Genomic DNA, 20,946 nt, shown 5'->3' with positions numbered 1-20,946 from the left:
TTGGGACTTGGGACCGATATACTGGAACCATCGAGAAGGAAAAGCAGGGTTTGGAATAATAAAAAACAAAATTCGGACCAACGACGGAACGACGCGTTGAAAAACGTGTTGAAGCGGTTTACCAATTTAAACGTCGTCAAAGTGATATAGAAAATATATAAAAGTGCAAAGGAGAGAGAACACAGTTGGCACCCCAAAGTACTGTAAAATTAATAAATATTTACATTTTTGATAAAATCGGTCGGATCCAGAGTAAGGTCGATACACCACCAGTGTAGGCGATAGAATTTTTATTCAGTTGGTTAATTCATAAAATGATAAAACACTTAACACAACGTGGTTATACCACTACATAGTGTAAAATTACCACCGCACTGATCGTATCAGCTCTCTAGCGTAGTTGAAAGGGGAACGTATTAGTACCTGTATGTTAAATCTCTTTGAACTGTTTCATTTTACCGACAGTTCATCGGAAAATGATCCACGCTTTTCAGGACAAAAAAATATGGTAAAGAGCCAATAAATTAGGGTTTGGTATTAGCTTAAGGGTCATAAATAACAAATTTCGAGAGAAATTTCGCTATTTCACGTTGCGTTGATTCCCGTATTCAGTTCTTATCTTTTTCTGTAACATTTTTCTATTTCAGTCGGCCTGCTGTTCCAACGTTCCGTGGGAGTTTTTTTTATACAGGGTGTCCCGAAAAGATTGGTCATAAATTATACCACACATTCTGGAGTCAAAAATAGTTCGATTGAACCTAACTTACCTTAGTACAAATGTGCTCATAAAAAAAGTTACAGCCCTTTGAAGTTACAAAATGAAAATCGATTTTTTTCAATATTTCGAAAACTATTAAAGATTTTTTATTGAAAATGGACATGTACCATTCTTATGGCAGGATCATCTTAAAACAAAATTATAGTGAGATTTGTCCACCCCATAAAAATTTTATGGGGGTTTTGATCCCTTAAACGCCTCCAAACTTTTGTGTACGTTCCAATTATTTCATTATTGTGGTACCATTAGTTAAACACAACGTTTTTAAAACTTTTTTTGCCTCTTAGTCTTTTTTTGATAAGTCACCTTTTATCGAGATGTGGCTTCTTTCTCAAAATATACCTAAAAATGTAAATTATAAATACATTTTCAGATTATTAATAGGTCTCTATAATCGTACTTAACCATATACAAATATGTGGTGGATTCAATAAATATTCAAAATATCTCGATAAACACTAGCTTATCGAAAAAGTCCTAAGAGGCAAAAATGTTTTAAAAACAGTGTGTTTAACTAATGGTGCCATACTAATAATTAAATTGAAACGTACACAAAAGTTTGGGAGGTTTAAGGAACAAAACCCCTATACAATTTTTATGGAGTACACAAATTTTACTTTAATTTTTATTTAAGATGCTGCTGCCATAAGAATGCCACATGTCCATTTTCAATGAAAAATCTCTAAGAGTTTTCGATATATGAAAAGAAATTGATTTTAATTTTGTAACTTCAAAGGGCTGTAACTTTTTTTGTGGGCACTATTGTATATAGGTAAGTGAGGTTCAATCAACCTATTTTTGACCCCAGAATCTGTGGTATAATTTATGACCAATCTTTTCGGGACACCCGACACCCTTTATATCGAGTACAGCTTCTTGTTGACTTGCCAGGCAATGCCAGGTGTGTCGCCAGGTCGTAAACAATATTTATTATTGCTAAACAAAAAATAAGCAAAAACAAAAAATATCTCGACAGTGTTACCTCACGAAATGTCTATAGAATATCTATGCAAAAATTTCAGGTGGATCGGTAGAGTACGTTTTGAGTTAGAATAAACGCGTTTAAAGTTTTGACAACTTTTATCTTCAATACTCACATAGAACCAACGATTTTACGGTAATTTTGGTCCGATCAATTTGAAATTTTCATGGAGTATTCTTGAAGTTCTGTACCTTCAGTTAAAATAATAAAAAAAATCTAAAATTTCACAAAGAATAATTTAGTAAAAAAATGGATCTATCTTTTCTCCTTCATAAGGATATAGTGGCGTCATGAATTTTTTTTTGACTATTTCTGTCAAATTATCTGTCTCCCGTGCCTGCTGTTTTGCTTCGGAGAATGAGTAACCAGGCATGTCCTTTATTTGGACCGACCATCATACTGGAGATTTTCCTCTGGATCTTTTGCCCGCTACGCCGCCTTTAACTATCATTCGTTCCATGCCTTCTCTTCTTCTAGTTATATGTCTAAAATATCTCAGTATAGTTTGGTTGATAGTTGTGGTGAGTCTGGTTTCTATGTAGTTCTGCTAGTATTGAATTATTTGTGCAATGTGCGGTCCATGGTATGCGCAACATTCTGCGGTAGACCCACATTTAATTTGCCATTATACGCTTCGAATCGTACTCGAACAAGGCGTAATTTTGTGTTTTTTTATAATGTCAGTATTCTTCCATAGTTTTGTGAGTCTTCGCATCCTCCACTGTAAGTAATAACGGTGCCCAAGTAATTAAATTGTCTGACCACTTTGTAACCTGCCATGTTCCTTGTCTCTGTTTGGTTGTTTCTTAATCTTTCGATGATCCTCACTTTGGTTTTCTGTATATTTATTTTCAAACCATATTCTGCCACCATGCCTAGCCTATCTATACTTGTTCCAGTTTTTCTGGTGAAGACGCCAATATAACAGTGACATCAGCATAACGTGGTTTTTTTTTCTTCTTCCTATAGTTATTCCACCTTACCATTCCTCAAAAACTTAAAGCATAATGTGTTCACTATATATTGAATTAAATGGGGAATGTTATACATCCCTGTCAAACTCCAGATTTTAATTTGAAATTTTTCGACACCATATTATTAACTCTTACATTAGCAGTATTGTTTGCATAAATAGATTAGATGTTTGGCGTACCCATTTCTGTAAGTTTATGTCACATTTTATCCCATTTTACGGACGATATCGAAGGCTGTGGAGTAGTCAACAAAGCACAACCATGTTTCTATATTAAACTTTCCTAGGACGAATCCGCACTGTTCTTGGGGAATTTGTGATAAGAGAACTGATGTTAGAAGTACTTTGTTCGCGTAAGATATCAATGCTACTGTACGCTAATTACTGCAATCTGTCGGTGAACCTTTTTTTATACAGGAAGAAACGTGAGTTTACCCCTGTCCTTAATTCTCCCATTTCTTTGAGTGTCTGAGCTGTAATATTCCATCTTCCCTTCTGCTTTCCTGAATTTTGGTTTTTTTACTGCAGCCTCAATTTCTGATTTCAATATTTGAAGTTGTTTTTCGTAACTTCTTTTCTCTGTATTTTTGTCTGGATCGTTGTTAGAGATAGTATTTCGCAATATTGTTTCCACAATCAGCTGTTATTAGGTTGTCTTTTCAAAATTGACATACTTGGCCTCGATCTTGTAGGCAAATGCATGCGTGTGGTTGAATAGAATTTGACGGCGGATTTTTACCTTAGGAATATAAAATTCTGACTTATGATTTTTTTGTTATATGTTTGTGTAACCTGTATCGTAACTGTGGTTTTCTTGATGTATCTTTCGGTGCTCTTTGTCCCAGGCATGTATCTGGGATTTCTAGAAGTCTCTGTTCTTGATGTATGTTTCGGATTTGTGTTCGAGTGTTTATCAATAAGTAAAGAGAAAAAAGCAGACTCAATCAGCATGTTACATTTAATAAATCCAGTGTTTCATGACTACTATAAAAACCTAAAAATCCCTGGGTCAAGAACAAGAAATAATTCCACTTCTGATGATAAGTAAATACTATTTTTTAAATATTGTTTCTCGATAACGTATCTAAGAAATGTCCAGATCAACGGTTTTTAACTTGTGGTACCAATTAATATGTGCGGTGGTACGCAAAACCCAAAAACACAATCAAAATTAGCACCACAGATTACCTACCTAGATAGTTATTTCAGTTAGGTGGTACAAAAAATAAATAAAAAGTATTTTGTGGTACATGACCCAAAAAGGTTGAGAACCACTGGTCTAGATTATATAATTTTATTAAACACTTACTATAAACATAAATTTGCTTGCATAGAAATCGACCCACCTCAAACTTTTGACTTGAAGTATATTTGTTTCTGAAACTAATTATGGTACTTGCATCAAAAAAAGGGGTATACTGTTTGAAAGATAATTTAATGTTCTTAATTTAATATGATTACTTATAAACTTGTCATATGTCATTTATATGCAAAGCAACCGATAAACAGAGAAAAGTGTTTATTGACGTTTATAACAGGTTCGTTCAAATGACATAAAAACCGTCCTTCGCACTGCCCCATCATGCGCAGTATAAAAAAAGGGTTCCTAGCAAACATGAGCGATGATTAGTATCGTACACTGTGTTGTTCCACGCGATCCATGTACCGTTTCGGAATCGGGAACTAAACGGTGCTTTTGATATTATGCTTTCAAGCAGAAACTATATCAATTATTGTCACTGGTCACTGCTATCAGCTGACAATTCAATAATTTATTCATTTATTTATTTTATTTATCAACGGGCAATCACCCAAATAAAATACAGTATAAACATTAATCACAGGAAATTTATAACCTAACCTAAAGTAAATTTAAAAATTTTAATCATACAAACTAGGAACATTAAATAAATCTTCTTCTAAAAGTGCCTATCTTCTGGAGATGTTGGCGACCACATTGACCCATCTTCTATTTACGGCAGCTCGAAATAGATCAGTTGACGTTAGACCAGTCCACTTCCTAAGATTGGCCAGCCAGGATATACGTCTACGTCCAGGGCCTCTCCTGCCCTCAATCTTGCCTTGTAGAATCAACTGCAGCAGTCGGTATTTTTCATTACGCATAATGTGGCCGAAGTAAGCCAATTTTCTGTTCTTTACGGTGTTAATTATTTCTTTGTCTTTTCCTAGCCTCTGGAGAATAGTTATATTAGTTGTGTGGTGTATATATGAGACCCTCAACATACGTCGGTAGCACCACATTTCAAACGCCTCTAACCGTTTTATGGCATCTTCTGTCAGGCTGCAGCTTTCAACTCCGTATAGGAGGACACTAAAGACGTAACATCTAAGAATTCTTATGCGTATATTGATACTTAAAGACAAGTTGCAGAGAATTTTCTAAAGACTGTTAAAAGAGCTTCTGGCTTTTTCAATACGAGTTTTTATTTCGTAGCTATGATCCCAAGTATCCTTAATGTTGCAGCCATTAAATAAATAACAAACATTAACAAAAAGTGTACAAAATACAAGGACATCAAGTTATCACACACAGTTTTTAAGCTGAACTTTAAATTCATTTGGAAAACTATAACAATCTAAACCTTCCGAATATTGGTTAGCAAACCTAGGTGTTCTGGACATGAACGAGTTGTGTCCGTAGTTAGTGCGATGGGGTCTAACGTAAAAAGGTTGATTTAGCCTCGTTTGTCTACTGGGAACATGGAGGCTAATTTTCTCCAATAGTTGAGGACCAAAATTATTGGAGTGTAGTATATTATAAAACATTGTGAGATCCTTATGCATGCGTCGGATTTGGAGAGAAGTTATGTTGAGAGACTTTTCTATATTAGAATAGTTAATTTGATCAACCCACTGGTTTTGTTTAAATGCAACAAATCTTAAGAACTTGTGCTGAACTCTCTCAATAGCTAGAATATGGTTGTTATAGTGTGGAGACCAAACACATGAACAGTAATCTAGGTGAGGTCTCACAAGTGAACAGTGCAATACTTTTGTGGATGGGATATTTAGAAAGTATTTTGCACAACGTTTGATAAACCCTAAAGGTTGAAGTGATTTTGAGACAATAGATGAGATATGGGGGATGTAGGATAAGCTGGAATCGAGCACAACACCTAGGTCTTTTATCTGAGATACAGAGTCTAAAGGACAATCCTTAATAGTATAGATATGATTTGTAGGAGTTCTATTTCGACCAAAAACCATTAAGTTACACTTTTTAACATTAAGTTCCATTCCGTTGCTATCACACCAATAGCTCAACCGATCCAAGTCAGATTGTAATTTTTGATAGTCACCATCATTCTCGATTTTCAAATACAATTTTAAATCGTCAGCAAACAGGAAAAATAATATAATAACCACGCTATTATTAATACTTGTGAATCTTAAGTTTTCTTTAAATAACTATTAATTCTTTTTTTTTTTTCAAATTAATTTAAAAAATATGGATAATTTAGAATACAGCGATTTTATGTTAGATTCGATTTTGAGGAAGATTTTTTTCCTAAAAAATGGCTTTGGCAGAGCCAATTAGCCAGACTTGTTTGTGGTTGATTGCAGATTTATAGAAGTGATGTTTAATGAAAATGTTAGAAATGATAATTTCTAACCATCGAACAAACTACATATCAACATATTCACGTTGTTCAAGAGAGTTACGTACCGGTAATCGGTTCGGGATCGAAATAAAACCGTTCAAGGGCGATTCTACGCATTGAAACAGTCCAATCGATTTCGTAACGGGTCAAGGGATCGCACAAATGTGGCATCTTGGAACGAACCTATGATAAAAAATGATAAGAACCAATGTTAAGAAATTTGTCAAAATTCAAATTATCTTTCAAACAGTATATCCCTTTTTTGATTCAATAGTTTCTGAGAAACATACGTTTCAAATCAAAGTTAAAGGTGAGCCGATTTATATGCACTTTGGTTTAGATATATTTGGAGGGTCGCCCCCAAAATCGATACTATTAAACACGCCGATACTTTAAACTTTAAATCAGCGGTTTTTAACCTGTGGTACGTTTACCACTGGTGGTACCTATTAATGTGTGCGGTGGTACGCAAAACGCAAAAACACAGCCAAAATTAGCACCACAGATTACCTACCTAGGTAAAAAGGTTGAGAACCACTGGTCTAAATATTTCAACCTCATATTTATTGATACATTGATTTCTGACTTAAGAACTTTTACCCTGTGATCACAGAATTGTAGGAATTGGTGGGTATAACATTTTTTTTTTATTATTTATTAAATTAACAATGCACCTAATCTTAAGACTAACCAGCATTTTACATTTAACTTAATCTACTACTGTACTGTCCTAGGTATTCCCAACGGTTCACCTTAGAAATTAATAATTATTGTTGCACACATCACTGTTGTGGCTAGGTTCACTGTCCGAATTGAAACTGACATTTTTATAGATTTATCACTATCACACAAGTTCAAAAGGTTTGGTGCGTTTGAGCCTGCGGACTAGGTTTTGATTATCTAAAAGTTCTAACACTTCCCTGTTTGTATGGTTGTGGAGTCGTTTTTCGTGACCCTTGGCAATCTTCTTTATTTCTTCTTTGATTGTTGCTATACGAAGTTCCCGATGTAGGTCTTTGTTGCGGATATACCATGGAGCGTTGACTATGTTTCTTAGTATTCGGTTTTGGACTCTTTGAAGGCAAGCATAGTTACTCTCACTAGTACAGCCCCATAACTGTAGACCATAGGACCATACTGGTTGAAGCATTTGTTTGTAAACTAATACTTTGTTTTTGATTGTAAGTTGTGAGCTTCTACCTAATAACCAATATAACTTCTTGTACTTCAGTTTTAGTTCTTCGGTTTTCTTTCTGATATGTTCCTGCCACTTTAATTTGCTATCCAAATGTAGCCCTAGATATTTAACTGTTTTCTTGTACGGAACGATTTTATTGTTTATTCTAACTGGGTGACTATTTATTCTTTTGTAGGTGAAATCGATATGGGCAGATTTCCCTTCATTGATTTTTATGCGCCATTTATTATTCCAGGTGTTTATTTTGTTTACTGCATTTTGCAGGTGTCTAGTTGTTTCTTCGAATGTTTCACCGACTGCTAGTATTGCAGTGTCGTCTGCAAATGTTGCCAATTTAATATTTTCTGTAACAGGTATGTCACAAGTATATAATAAATATAGTATGGGTTCCAGAACACTGCCCTGTGGGATTCCTGCTTTAATTGGCCGTAATTCTGAATATTCGCCTTCCTGTTTAACTCTAAAAGTTCTATCTTCCAAATATGATTGTATTAGATGTACAAATTGGATGGGAAGATATCTTTTTAATTTTAGTAACAAGCCTTTGTGCCACACTTTGTCAAATGCTTTTGCTATGTCTAGAAAAATAGCTGAGCATATTTTATTCTCCTCCAGAGATCTCTCTATAATATCTGTTATTCGATGAATTTGGTCTATTGTTGAATGTTTATTGCGAAATCCAAATTGGTGGGAAGGAACAATTTCCCTGTGGTCGAGTATAGGTTGCATTCGTGCTAGCAATATCCTCTCAAATAGTTTGGATAAAATTGGTAGCAGAGATATTGGTCTGTATGATTCTACCTTGTTGGTTGGTTTCCCTGGTTTGGGAATCATGATTAATTCAGATGTTTTCCACGTTATTGGTACATATTGCAACCTGAATACTGCATTTATAAGGTTTGTGACTTTTACGATGGCCTTTCTAGGTAATTGTTGTAGTATTTCTCCTGTTATTAAGTCAAATCCTGGAGCCTTTTTGGGATTGATATTGTTTTTGATTACGTTGGTAACCTCTTTAGGAGTAGTAGGCTTTATTATGTCTTGATCAGTGTTGTTCAAATCAATTTCAGTGCTTTGATCATCTTCGTTTTCGGCTTGATGATTATTTCCCATTTCGTTATTTTGGAATACATTTTCCAAGTATAAAGCGAAAAGATTTGCTTTTTGTTTTCCATCTCTTGCCCATGTTCCATTTTCTTTTCTAATCGGCGGAATCTGTTGCGTTGGTCTATTTATTCTTTTTGTACATTTCCACAACGAGTAGTCAGTGGTTTGGTCATCTGTCAGATCATTTAGGTATTGGTTTACTGATTCATTTTTAATTAAATCTATTTCCCTTCTTAACTGTTAGGTGAGGTTGTTTAATATATTTTTATTTTCTGCAGTTCTGCTTTTTTGCCATGTCTTCCTGGCTTTTCTTTTTCTTTGCACCAGTTCTCGAATTTCTTTGGGATAATTTTGTCCTTTGGTTTTTCTTATAATTTGTTTCGTATTATTCCAAGCTGCTTGTTGTATATTTATGGTTAGTGTCTCTGTTTCTTCATCAAGTTGTTCATTAGTTTTGATTGGTACATTAAGCTCAATTCTGTAACTTAACTCCTGTCTAAAGCTAGACCAGTCCGTTCTCTTATTGGTTAATGTTGGATTATTTTCTCTTAGTATTATATGCTCACTGATTGTGAGTAGTATTAGAGAGTGATCAGAACTGGGACCATCAACTTCTTCTATTTTCATAAAATTTGTTGCAACTTTTCTTGAAATGAAAAAGTCAATTAAGTCTGGTATTTTAGTTTGATCAGTGGGCCAATATGTTGGTTTTCCAGTTGAGTGCCATTTACCGTTTATCTTTTCTATTGCTGCATGTAGTTCTCTACCCTTTGTATTGGTTAACCTTGAACCCCATACAGTGTTTTTAGCATTAAAGTCTGCACCAATAATAAATTTTTCTCCAAGCGTGTTAAGCAAATGGACATAATTTTCTTTTTTTAGATTGTGTTTGGGTGGAAAATATGCAGCTGCTATTGTTACTTCATATTTTTTTGTTTTGACACTTATACTAGCTGCCTGGATGGCTTCAGTCTCTATATTTTCTCTTTCGAGGTGAATTAGATTACTCTTAACGATTATTGCTGCTCCTCCACTAGCTGTGTTTCTAGGGTGAAGAGCTTGATATATTTGATATCCTCTCAGTTTAATATATGTTTGTTTAGTGAAGTGTGTCTCTGATATTAAACATATATCGATTTTTTGGTTATTTAAGGTAAACAGCATCTCCTGCTGATGTTGCAAGAGGCCGTTTGCGTTCCAATGTAAAATTCTTAACTCTTCCGCCATTTTATCGTCTACTAGTTTCTATGCTATTTAATCTTTCTAGGATTTTTTTATTGAATTCTTCTTGATTGTTCATGCGTTCTATTAGTATGTGTAGCATGTTTGATATCGAATTGAGATCATTCTCTACTGGTTGTTTTGGCTGGTTAGAGGCTATTTGGGCATATGTTTGGTTTTGGTTAACCTCTCTTGGATGGATTTGCGTAGGATTCTCCATGTCTGCTGCCTTGTTTTGTAGTTTGGTTGTAGGTCTCTGTTTGTTCCGTAATTTTTGAAGAGATATAGCAGTGGTGCAACCTCTATAACTAGCTGGGTGGGCACCACCACAGTGTATGCATTTGGGTTCTTTATCTTGTGGCTTCTTACAATCTTTTGTTAAATGTTTTCCGATGCATTTTACGCATCTCGGTTCTCTTCTGCAATAATTTTGTGTATGTCCGTACTCTTGACACCGTTTACATTGTGGAATCAAATTCGGTTTTCTGAAAGCTTCTATCGTCACTTTCATGTTTAAAATTTCCGTAATTTCATACACTTTTTTTGTATTTTCCTCTTTACTAAAAGTAAGTGCAAAAAGTGGCAGTGGCGATTTGTCCTTTCCTCTTAGTAATTGGGTTACGTTTTCTATTTTATATCCCTTATTTTTTAGGTCTTCCGTTATGTTCTTAACTTGGCAAGTTTGATGCAGTTTTCTTGCAACCACTTTTAGAGGTCTATTTTGTTTATCTTCAAACGAATACCATTCGAGATTTGTGTCATTTAGAGTCTTGGTTAGGTTTCTGTAGCTATTTTCGTCTTTGACATTAATTTTTATATTTCCACCTGCAAGCATGCTAGTTTGATAAGATATTTGCTTACCTGATAAGTGGCTGACTAGGGTGTCGTATTTTTCCAATTTGTTTATAATGACTGGTGGTGGTTTACGTGCCGTTTGTGTCTCATCTGGTTTACTTCTCTGTTGGTGGGAGTGGGGCTGTACTTCCTTTGGGGAGTTGCTTATCTTCCTTTTTTTTGAATTTTGGACTCGAATCCATTCCGTTTCTTTACTCAGTTCTTCGTCGTCTGTGCGATATTCTATATCTTCATTGTGCTGTTGTTTTTCTTCGCCTATCTTCTTTTGTAGGGTATCTATTTGGATTTTCATTTGTTGTATGACGATATGTAGATTTTCTCTTTCTTGTTTTTCCTGTAACCAGGCGTTGTAGAACATCTGCTCATTTTGACTTCTGGCTTGATTCTCAGTAAAGAGCACTTGATTTTGCTGAAAAAGTAATGTTTCACTTGATGTTGTCGGTAGGGAAACCATATTGTCTTTTTCCATTTTTCAGTACACCCATCTCACACTATGGCCCGAGATTGCCTGGACTATTCCAGGCCATATATTCCATGAAATATTTAACAGTGTAACTATTTATTTGTGCAGATAAAACTTTTGTATCTTATCACAGTCGAATTTTAATTTTGCAAATAAAAACTTTCTAACTTTAATAACAATCGGTTTTTAATTATCACCTTAATTACTGTAATTATGGCTTAATTCATTTGCTAACGATACGATGTGATGTTTATTTGTCGAAAGCCAAATGAATACTCGGGTATAACATAAGTAATAAATTGTAAGATGCAAAGAGAATTGAATTGTAATTGATAAAAGGAGATCACAAAGAAGAGAGGAAATTCTAAGAATTACATGACATTTCTTTATTACTGTTTAATATTTGTCTCACCTGAGCAATCTTTTGGTTCTGTTTTCACCTTCATATCATCAATACCTATTGATGAAGACAACTGATTCTTCTGATGTGTTTCGTCGTTTTCCTTAATACGTTCAATTTTAATTTCTGCATCTATAAATAAATGAAACAAACATATTCAGGAATAATAAATAATATATTTTTTACTTAAAAAAGGGACCTTTAATTTTCAATTAAAATTTGTCAAAAGCGATGTGAAAATCCTTGTTTGCTGGCACACATAAGTGAATAGGGATGTTCACAAAAAATTTAATAGTCATTTTAAACATGTAAAACGATTAAGAAACACTCTAGGAATAATTGTCTAAAATATTAAGAAAATTAAAAAAGCCTTTCTATTAAAAAACTTCATTAGAAATCTAGCATTATTTTAAATTTCAAGAAAACGCTTCTGACGTCACTAGTTGTACTCGTATACTCCAGCGCGCGCCATGCCATGTCGGCATGTCCACAGTATTCTTTCTCTTTGGGTACCTGTTTGACGTTAGTTCAGGTCATTTTATTTTGTATTTTGTTCTCTTATTGTTTTATCAGGGCTAACGTGGAGTTTTATGATGAATTTGTTTAGTTTAAAGTGGATAGACTGTTTCTAAGGACATATTTATTTTGGTTGGTACAAATAAATAAATAAAATGAAAGGTTTTAAAATAGCTGATTCCCTTAACCTACGTACTGTACATGTAACAATGGTGTCTGATTTCTTGTCATCTTGTAAAGAAATAAATCAACCACAGAGTAGCGAAATGTTTATTTTAATAACGTACAGGGGTGAAAAAAAGAGAAAATTTAGTGTGATTTTAAATTTCAAATATTTCATACAAAAGAAACTTTTTTGTTTATTCTACTGGACTTTCGGCCCTCAGTAATAATGTAATCTTTAATTCTGCGTTCAAATTGTTCAAAATTATTTATTAGTTTTCTCAGGATTCGAAAAAATTAATGCATTTAAATAGCATTTGCATAGATTTTGCCCTACTAATTTAAATGATGTCTGTTTTATAGGGTATGTCGGTAATAAATAGGTACCTACTTTATTACTATGTTATGGACACCAAGTCTTTTAAACCCCCAGACAAATTGAAAGATCATAAACTATATAGGTACTTTTTATTTTTGTAAAAATTTTCTTGCTAATCCATTTCGTTGCCTGGATATTTAGAAACAGATATTTAGAAGTCCAAAATACGAAGTTTTCGACTGTAGGTATTAAGAATTTTTATAATTTATTTTTTTATAACCAAGCTAACTTAAATCTAAAACATATCATAGAATCAAAACCCATTTATTTAGGAAAAGATCCATAACTTACAATAAAGAAGTGATCTTCGCAAGAGAAAAGCTTGGTTTTTATTGATACATATACATACATACTTCTTTTTTACGTTTCTTTTTACGATTTAAATTAGCTGGAACTGTAATAAAAATCTTGTCAGAATTGTTTTTAGAGGTATTTACACACCAAGGAACAAAACACCACTTATTTGTTTTCATTTTTACTAATTAAATACGTAAAGAACTGCACACATTCAAATACACTTCGTAAATAAGTATACAAAACTAGTCGTTGATCAAAGACGGTACGACTGGTGACGTCACAGACCGTAGCCTCGCTGCAGGGTACCGTTTTTCTAGAAAATCAACATTATGAACTAATTTATCTTAAAAAATATACATTTTTAAACAGTTTTATGATTGTTACGTTTTTATATACAGTAGTACGTCGATAATCCGAACTAATTGGTACAGAGGTAGTTTGGATTATCGAACATATGTTCAAAATATACATACAAAGCTCATAAACATAGTACATATATGTACATACGTTTTAGTTAGGTACAAGGAATAAAACACCTGCATAATAAACAAATATATTGTATGTATTTCTGCATAAACAAAACAAAAATCCGCGGTCATATTTTGCCCATATTGTCATATTAAATCCAAAAATTCGGTCCGTGATCATGAATATTTTTTAATTTTATATTTTTTTTGTGTTCGGATTAGCGATTGTTCGGATTACCAGGATTCGGATTATCGACGCTCTACTGTACCTTATAATCTATTGAATTTAACTATATTTAAAAATTAGTGAACATCCCTATTCCTATTGCTTCCATGGCAAACATTTTTAACATTTGGGACCTATATTCTTCCTCCTTTATATAGCTGATCTGCCAAGAACAAAAACCTGATGATGCTACACTGTAGCAACATTCACTGATGACACCTTCAGACAAACAAAAACCAAAAGTGACTAAAGAAATGGCGTATCAGGGTTAATAAAACGAAATCTACACAAGTGGCATTCACTTTACGCAGAAAAATATTCCACTCATAAAAATCAACAACTGCTCACTCCCATAAGCTGACGATGTTAAATATCTCGGCATGCATAAAACTTAATAAACTTAAATTAAACGTAAGTAAGACAAAAGCCATGATAGTTACATCTAAATTTAACGACGTTCTACACTTTCGGCAAAGAATTAAGAATTTGCATGAAATTTTAGTATGTTATAGTTTACTTCAAAAAACTAAGACTTGATTTTTTAAAAATTGTTTTACCGTGCCGTTTAATTACTATTGAGGGTCAAAGTTAAGTTTTAACATGGGCTCTTATGGGAATTCTTAAAAAGTTAATAACTTTTGACCCAAATTTACGATTTTTAATTATTTGTGCTTAAATTAAAGGTTTTTTGGTAAGGAATAACATATTAAAAAATGAGGATTGTTTACCGTCCCATTTATTTTTTATTTATTTATTATAATTAATTCCGTAATTTATTCCGTAATTTCCGTAATTTATTATAATTTATTTTTATAAAGTATTCAATACTGAAACATATGATTTGAGTATTCTGCTATAAATTCATTGTTACCAACTTTCGCTTGCACATAAGTTTCCCCTCCTTTCCTCTGAGAGGCATACCCCGCAACGAAGGTGTAGAACGTCGTTAAGTACAGGAGTCTTAATACTAACAATACAATGTTAAACATTGATGGGGAACCAATTGAACTAGTGACACAAATTAAATATCTTGGTTTTCAATTAGATAGTACTCTATCATTCGACAAGCATCTCGAGTATATGTGTAAAAAACTCACAAAAAAATTGTATTTCTTTACAAGAATTTCTAAGAATTTGTCACTTCAGTCAAGGATCACTGTATATAAATCGATAATCCAACCTCATTTTTATTTTTGTGCATCCATCTTATATCTTTTAAATCTTAACCAACTAGCCAAATTACAAAAATTACAGAATCGTGGAATGAGGATCATTTTACGTACAAGTAGATTAACACCTGTCACATTGATGTTGAATACTTTGCAGTGGTTTTCTGTATCGCAACGTCTTTTTTATTTGACCATGATATTGATTTTTAGAATTGTACATGGATTGGCACCTAAATATTTTCTCGATCTTGTTAGTTACAATTCAGATATTCACCCTTATTTTACGAGAAATTCTAATAATATTTACATCAGCAGAACCAATACTACAGGTGCTATGAACTCACTTCTCTATAAAGGTTTTGATAATTTCAATAAGTTGCCAATGGAACTTGAAGACCTCAATTAACATGTATAGGAAAAATTTAAAGAATTATGTTGCAAATCGTATTTAATGTCTCATATGACTTATAAATGTGTTTTTTAACTGCGTGTAGTTTAATGTAATATTTTGAGTAATGTAGTATTTTTAATGCTTGTATTGTAATGGAATATTTTAAGTGTTTTTTTGTTTTTTGTTTTATTTTTATTATTGTGACTTGGATATTGTATCTTAATAACACTTTTCTATTGTCAAATAATTTAAATTGTATATACATATTATAAAATATCTCAATTGTAACTGTATATTAGGGTTACCTAATTTATTAATAAATTCTTCTTCTTCTTCTTGCATTTGGAGTGACAGCTGACTTGGATGAAGCATATATTCACAAAAAAAAACAGCTAGGCCTTAAATTTAGTAAAATGTATTGGCTCATTAGTATACCAATATTACAATGAACCCTTTATAGCAAATTATGGAAAAATATAAAGATTGCACTGGGCAGGTCACCTCATAAGAATGGTCAATGAAAGAACACCTAGTAGAACACTTCTAGCAAACACCTAGTGGAGCAAAACCACAGTATAAAGAGGGACAGTAAAACCTCTTCCATGTCGACACTTTGATCTCAAGAAGTAATACCGGCAGTAAGCAATTAGTAATTCACCAGTGGTGGATGCGGGTTTTCCCTGTTAAAACCCATACATTTCTATGCGACTAGCAATGCGAGAGTGGGGCAAAAGCGACTGGGAACACTGCGCGGTCGCCATGTGCTACTAAAGATTTTACTTCCACTTCGGAGAGTGGTTCTACTGTCCCTCTTTATACTGTGGCAAAACTATGGTGGGACGTCTGCCAGTAGGAAAACCAAGGAAGAGGTGGATAGACAAAGTGAGAACTGATGCTAAAGAGATATTGAGGGTGGACAATTGGAGAAGAGCAGCCAGGGACAGAGATACTTGGAGGTGGATGCTGGGGGAGGCCAGGGCCCGACTTGGGTTATAGCACGATAGGAGAAATAGATTGGATCATTGGACGAAAATCTAAATTAGCATTGGACAACAAATTACTGTTATATAAGGCCATTCTTAAACCTGTGTGGCCTACAGTTTACAACTTTCGGAAACTGCCAGTAACTCCAACATTGACATCCTGCAAAGATTTCAAAACAAAGTATTGTGAGCCATCGTTGATGCACCATTCTACATCCCCAATAGGATCATTCTACACGATGTAAAGCTGCAATCCATCAAGCAAGTCATCTTACCGGTCAAGTGTTCGTTACAGTAAAAAAGTGTCAGTGCACCCTAACGTCTTGGCCAAAAGTCTAAATGTGCCCAATGACAACGTGTGTAGAATTAGACGCCTGCTGCCTGCCAACCTGTCTATGGGACCCAGATAAGTTTAAGCTTCTAAGGATATATAAATACTAATAAGTACTCTCACAATCAATTTGTCAATATCACCCTTTTAAATTTAGCTGGTTTTTAAAAGGAGGTCGCTCCCTGGAGGGATAGTCAGCCTCATTTGTAATAGCAAAGGCAAAATAGATATATGAGTTTCCCATTTGACCATGTTGCAACAAAAACACAAATGCCAGCGCCAACAGAAAGTTTATAAATTGGCCTTACAAGTTAAATGTATTTTTGTACTAAAGTTTAATATTTGTCTCACCTGAGCAATCTTTTACTTCTGTTTCCACCTTCATGTCAACAAGATCTATTGATGAAGACAGCTGATTCGTCTGGTATGTTTCGTCATTTTCCTTAATAATTTCAATTTCAATTTCTGTATCTATAAAATGAAGCAAAAATAATAAGGAAAAATAAGTAATATTTCTTTTTAGTTAATAAAGGAGGATTTTATGTTTAAAAATTTATCAAAAACGATATGAAAATAATTTTAATTGCTGGCAGACATAAGTGAATTCCTATTAGGAACTTTCATGGCACACATTTTTAAGGCACTTGTGGGGAATAGAGACAGCCGATATAAAATATTTCATGAAGTTTATAGTTTAAGCAGTACTACATCAATAATATACAGAAAGGTTAAAATTATGGAATAAATTAATTTTTTCGAAAATAAGCCACTTTAGAGAAAAATCCCAAGACAGGTCGATTTTTATTTTTAAATTATAATTGTTTGAACTGTATACCATAATAGTGATGTCATCCATTTGGGCGTGATGATGTAACCGATTATTTGTAATGTGTAATTAATTATGCAGTCTAATAATTCGCTGCCTCAGAAGCCAATCGTTGTAAGTCAACAAATGTTTATAAAGAAATAAGATGTTTGTGAAAATAGTTGCAGAAAAATAAGGAGTCATTAAAAATAAATAAGCCGTCTTTATTTATTATAATACAGTGGACTCTCTCTATAACGAACACGGATATTATGAGGTTTCGCTTATAACGAGGTACACTAGATGTCCCATGAAATTCCTATTGAACTATAATACCTCTATAATGAGGCGTATTTGGTTATAACGAGGAAAAATGAAATCAAAGAATATATTGCTTTACCTGTTTTTAGCGCAGTAATGGCTATAAATAAATACTTCAACTGCCTGTATAGTGTATATAGAAATGCACAACATCTGTGTTATTATCGAGGCCAGTGCTGTAATAAACTCCGCCGCCTGTAATAAACTTCTTTCTGCTTATCTATTGACTGATATTTAATATTGTAGGAAATTTATAATTTACGATAGCGAAGTGCCATTGTTCATGTTGACCATCGACACCTAATAAACTACGGAAGAGGCATCAAAACATTTTAATATTATTGTTGTCAGATATAACAAGATCCCCTTATAAATAGGTAATTAGTCAGCCATTTCAGTTCTCATTATAGAGTATAGAGGGAGTCTACTGTATAGAGATGTAACGAATATTCGCATTCGCATTCGCGAATATTCGCATGTTTTTGCATATTCGCATTCGCATCCGCATTCGCAAAATTTGTGCGAATGTTTTGCGAATATGAAAACCAGAAAAAAAAATAATTTTAAGATAATATTAGGTTAAAAGAATCAAAATCTATTCATTTCTCATCTATTTTTTATTAAGAAAAGGTAACTTAACCTCAAACATGCAGCTAATCTTAAATGGAAATATGGAGGACACAACAGCAGACAAAGAGACGGAAGATGGAATGAAGCGATAACTCACTGGAGACCTTGGGACTACAAAAGAGGAAGGGGCAGACCACAGACGAGATGGTCGGATGACCTAAAAACATACGCAGGGACCAGATTCACAGCATTAGCACTGAACCGAGAAGAGTGAAAAATGAGGGGGGGGGCTACATTCAACTTTGGACAAATGAAGGGCAATAGATAGATAGAACTTAACCTTGTATAATCACATTATCAGCCTTCAGTTTTTTTTATTATTTGGTTTTATGTAATAAAGCTTAAGATTCAGATTGATTTACACTAAATATCAATTAAATTTTCGTTATAAAGTTAGGAAACATTACAAAAATAGAAACAAATTAAAGAAAAAACTAAATATTCGCATTCGCATCTGCATTCGCGAATGTCGGTAGCAGATATTCGCATTCATATTCGCGTATGTTCAAAAAATGACATTCGTTACATCACTACTACTGTATAAGTAATATATTCATAAATACAAATAAGGAAATTATAATAATGTGTTACATCTCATAAGTCTTTTTTAGGGAGAATGTAACACTGTTTGCCTTCTCAAGCATACAAATATTGGCTGCATAAATGCTCAAATAATACAAATTGGCCTGTCCAGCTACGGCTCCTAAATATTGTAGAGTTTTCTTGATAAATTTGGCATTGAGCCTAATGAAAGAGCCTATTATCTTCAGATCAACCCTCAGACATTTAACTCATAATATAAGTACTTATGGTAGGTTGCACCTACTGAAGAAGGACAAAATAAAAACCCTCTTTGCATTGTGTGGCAAGTCTGTCCCACCTTGACTTTACAGTACAGGGAACATAGACAATGTAGTCCTTATGAGAGTTTTTAGCATGGTGATGCAGATTTTATCAAAAAGAATTTGTAATCGAACATTAGAGAGATTAAATTAAAACTGTTTTGGAAAGGCAATCTACAATTTTAGGATTCATATGTGTAATAACTATAGTACAAATTCAGTTCAATTACAAATTCTTTTTGATAAAATCGGCATCACTGCGCTAAAAACTCTCATAGGACTGCATTGCCTATGTTCTCTATACTGTAATGTCAAGGTGGGACAGACTATAGAGAAGAAGAGATCCTCAGTTTTAGTGAAGTGTTGTAGTTGTCAGTTATTTACATGCAAGAAACATTGTGTCATTGAGGTATTTTACAATAATTGTAAGGATGAGAATGTTGATTGTGTAATTTTTGTGATATTTGTAAAAAAAAATATTATTTTAAAATATCATAAAATATAATATTTTTATATCCTTGTAGCAATTTCCCAACATTTATTTAACATGTTTGTTACTAAGGGGGTACCTAAGTTTCGTCCTCATAGACCATAGCTATTTAAATTGCTGGCATGTGCAGTGCGATACCTGCTTATGGGTGAGACATTCGTCTATAGGAAAAATGGATGTGGCTCATATACGAGTTGCTTGGTAGCGAATGTGCTAAAGAAAACATTATTTACCAAAATACATTAAAGTTACATGTGTCCGCTCATGTGAAAATAAAGGGCGTGCCCACTGGACGATTAAAGGCTAGGTTTTTAGAATTATGGTTTGCCTTTATCATTTCAGATTGTAAAGTGTAACCCATCTTCTGTATCTTATAAAATCAATGTTACTTTTACAATAACAATATTATGTAAACATAATTTAATACCTTCTTTGAGTATTTGCTTCTCTTTGATAGATGCACCTTCACTTTCCTCAATTTTTATATTCTTAATGTCTATTTCAGTTTTCGGTTGGTGAAATGGATTAATATTCAGAGAATCCAAAATACAACTTGCATCTAAATCACAGCGAGGTTCCTTCTTCAACTCAATATTACTATTACAGTAGTTGTCAACCATCAAATCAGTTTTTTCATTTTTCTTTGACTGGTGCATACTAACATGTTCAAGTATTTCTTGTTTAAAATTCATTTTAGAGTTGTATACAACAACAAAATTACAAACTAAGAAACAATAGAACTGTATCACAGACTGTATTATATGTTTAGTTAAATAAAACTAATAGTTTGTCTAGCTTTCCTTCCTTACTTCCTCCCTTCACTATTTTTATTTTGTTTTATTGATTTTTATTTTGACTGTTAACTTAACTGTCAAACAAATTTGACATATCAAATTAACCTCAAACTTCTTTCTTGAACTCTCCCTCCCATATCACTGCTTGAACTATATCTACGTCCACATATCTACAGCCAAGCCAAAGGCTAAAGGTTGACCCATGATAAAGTATCGGGCTGACCCACTACTCATGATACTATAAATAAAGTATGTTATTTATAGTATCATGCCACTAGATAATGTTTATTTTAATAAGTTACAGGGGTGAAAAACTAAGAGAAAATTGAGTGTGATTTTTAATTTTACATACATATCTTATTCAAAAAAAAAAACTTTTTAATTATTCTGAGGGACATTTGGCCCTTAGTCCAGAGAAATAAGGTTTTTCTCGTGACACATCCCCCTCCAGGCCGAAACTAAATTTTTTGAGTAGTATGGACATCTATATTATTAACCTATATGTTTCCTGCAGCCGATTTTGATGATATACATAGTTATAAA

General features: G+C 33.4%; 1 protein-coding gene across 2 annotated transcripts in view; it reads right to left on the bottom strand.

Annotated features, from left to right (window-relative positions):
- Positions 1–20,568, bottom strand: part of LOC126884547 (zinc finger protein 271-like) — a 29,193-nt gene extending 8,625 nt beyond the window's left edge. Inside the window, exons 1-3 of one of the 2 annotated variants that reach the window (XM_050650503.1) lie at positions 20,037–20,568; positions 16,873–16,992; positions 11,613–11,732 (exon numbers count right to left, since the gene is read on the bottom strand). In XM_050650503.1, coding sequence (XP_050506460.1) covers positions 11,613–11,732; positions 16,873–16,992; positions 20,037–20,301 — 505 coding nt within the window. In that variant the 5' untranslated portion in view covers positions 20,302–20,568. Of the gene's footprint in view, positions 1–10,743; positions 11,147–11,612; positions 11,733–16,872; positions 16,993–20,036 lie in introns of those variants that run through there. The other variant, XM_050650504.1, reaches the window with a different exon arrangement.
- Between the last annotated feature and the right edge of the window lie 378 nt (positions 20,569–20,946).

Source organism: Diabrotica virgifera, chromosome 5, assembly GCF_917563875.1.
Source record: "Diabrotica virgifera virgifera chromosome 5, PGI_DIABVI_V3a".
Lineage (NCBI taxonomy): Eukaryota > Metazoa > Arthropoda > Insecta > Coleoptera > Chrysomelidae > Diabrotica > Diabrotica virgifera.
This window is presented reverse-complemented; position numbering and strand designations above follow the sequence as displayed.